The sequence below is a fragment of the Propithecus coquereli genome, unplaced genomic scaffold (genome assembly GCF_000956105.1).
Source record: "Propithecus coquereli isolate 6110/MARCELLA unplaced genomic scaffold, Pcoq_1.0 Scaffold584, whole genome shotgun sequence".
NCBI classification, from domain to species: domain Eukaryota; kingdom Metazoa; phylum Chordata; class Mammalia; order Primates; family Indriidae; genus Propithecus; species Propithecus coquereli.
The window spans coordinates 105,165-106,291 of NW_012151774.1; the positions used below are offsets into that span (position 1 = coordinate 105,165).

Sequence of the window (1,127 nt, forward strand, 5' to 3'; positions counted from 1 at the left end):
AGGCATGCGCCACCGTGCCCGGCTAATTTTTTCTATATATTTTTAGTTGTCTAGCTAATTTCTTTCTATTTTTAGTAGAGACGGGGTCTCGCTCTTGCTCAGGCTGGTCTTGAACTCCTGACCTCGAGAGATCCTCCCTCCTCGGCCTCCCAGAGAGCCAGGATTACAGGCGTGAGCAACCGCGCCCGGCCGCCTCTAAAATTTTTCAATCAAAATCCTGGGCTTCCTTTTGTCTTTTCTGCCTCTTGCCTCGTGATTATTCCCGTCCAGTGATCTCAAGTCTGGAACCGCTGTGCGGAGGAGCAGTTGACAGGAAGGCCACCTTCCCCGCGACGCGGCCTCGGCCAGGACGGGGGCCTGACAGTAGCTTGTGCATTGGGTGTGCTGGTTTTCATCTGTCGTTTTAGGGGCCCCAGGGCCTACTCAAAGGGAATTGAAAGACGGCAGCATCAGCCCCTCCGACTTCCAGGCCTGCCTGGACAGCTGGCTGTGTGAAAGCCTCCTGGTGCCTGGCGGGGCCCACAGCCTCCAGATCCACCTCCTGCAGGTAGGAGCCGGGGAGCCATCCTGGGCAGCGTGGGTGGGAGAGGTCCCGCGGCGTCAAGCAGTGTCTGGCCCCTGGCCGGCCACGGCACCCCCAGCCCGTTCGTGCCCACCCCCCATCTCAGCGGCCCCGGTTCCTGCTTCTCATCCTGAGTGGCTCCTCCCAGCCCCAGCTTCTGCCTTTCCCCAGCCCGACCCATCGCATCTGCTTAAGCTCTCACCGTCGTCGGCACTGATGCCTTAGATCGCGATGCCACCTGTCACCCTGTGTCTGCTTCCCCAGCGCGATCCGTCTCCCCGCCTCTCGGAGACGGAAGCGGGCATGCCCCTCCCCTGCCCAAGGCCCCGGGGCTGTCTGCAGCATCATGGAGTTGTTGGAGGCTGCACTGCCCCTCCCCAGCCCTACTTCTCCTGCCGGGGCTGGGGTGGGGTCTCCTTGGGCCGCGTGGGCCGCTGGTCTCTGGGGACTGCTCCCGGCACACCACCGGCTGTAGCCTCTGTGTGTTAAACGTGGCTGGATATTTTTAGGCCGGGTGCGGTGGCTCACGCCTGTGATCCCAGCACTCTGGGAGGCCGAGGTGGGA

The 1,127-nt window shown here is 62.1% G+C and overlaps 1 protein-coding gene across 1 annotated transcript in view; it reads left to right on the forward strand.

Annotated features, from left to right (window-relative positions):
- Nucleotides 1–1,127, forward strand: part of LOC105821630 (zinc finger protein ZXDC-like) — an 18,251-nt gene that overhangs the window by 11,163 nt on the left and 5,961 nt on the right. Inside the window, exon 2 of the mRNA XM_012658377.1 lies at nucleotides 368–547. Within this exon, the coding sequence (XP_012513831.1) occupies nucleotides 368–547 (180 nt within the window). The remainder of the gene's footprint in view (nucleotides 1–367; nucleotides 548–1,127) is intronic.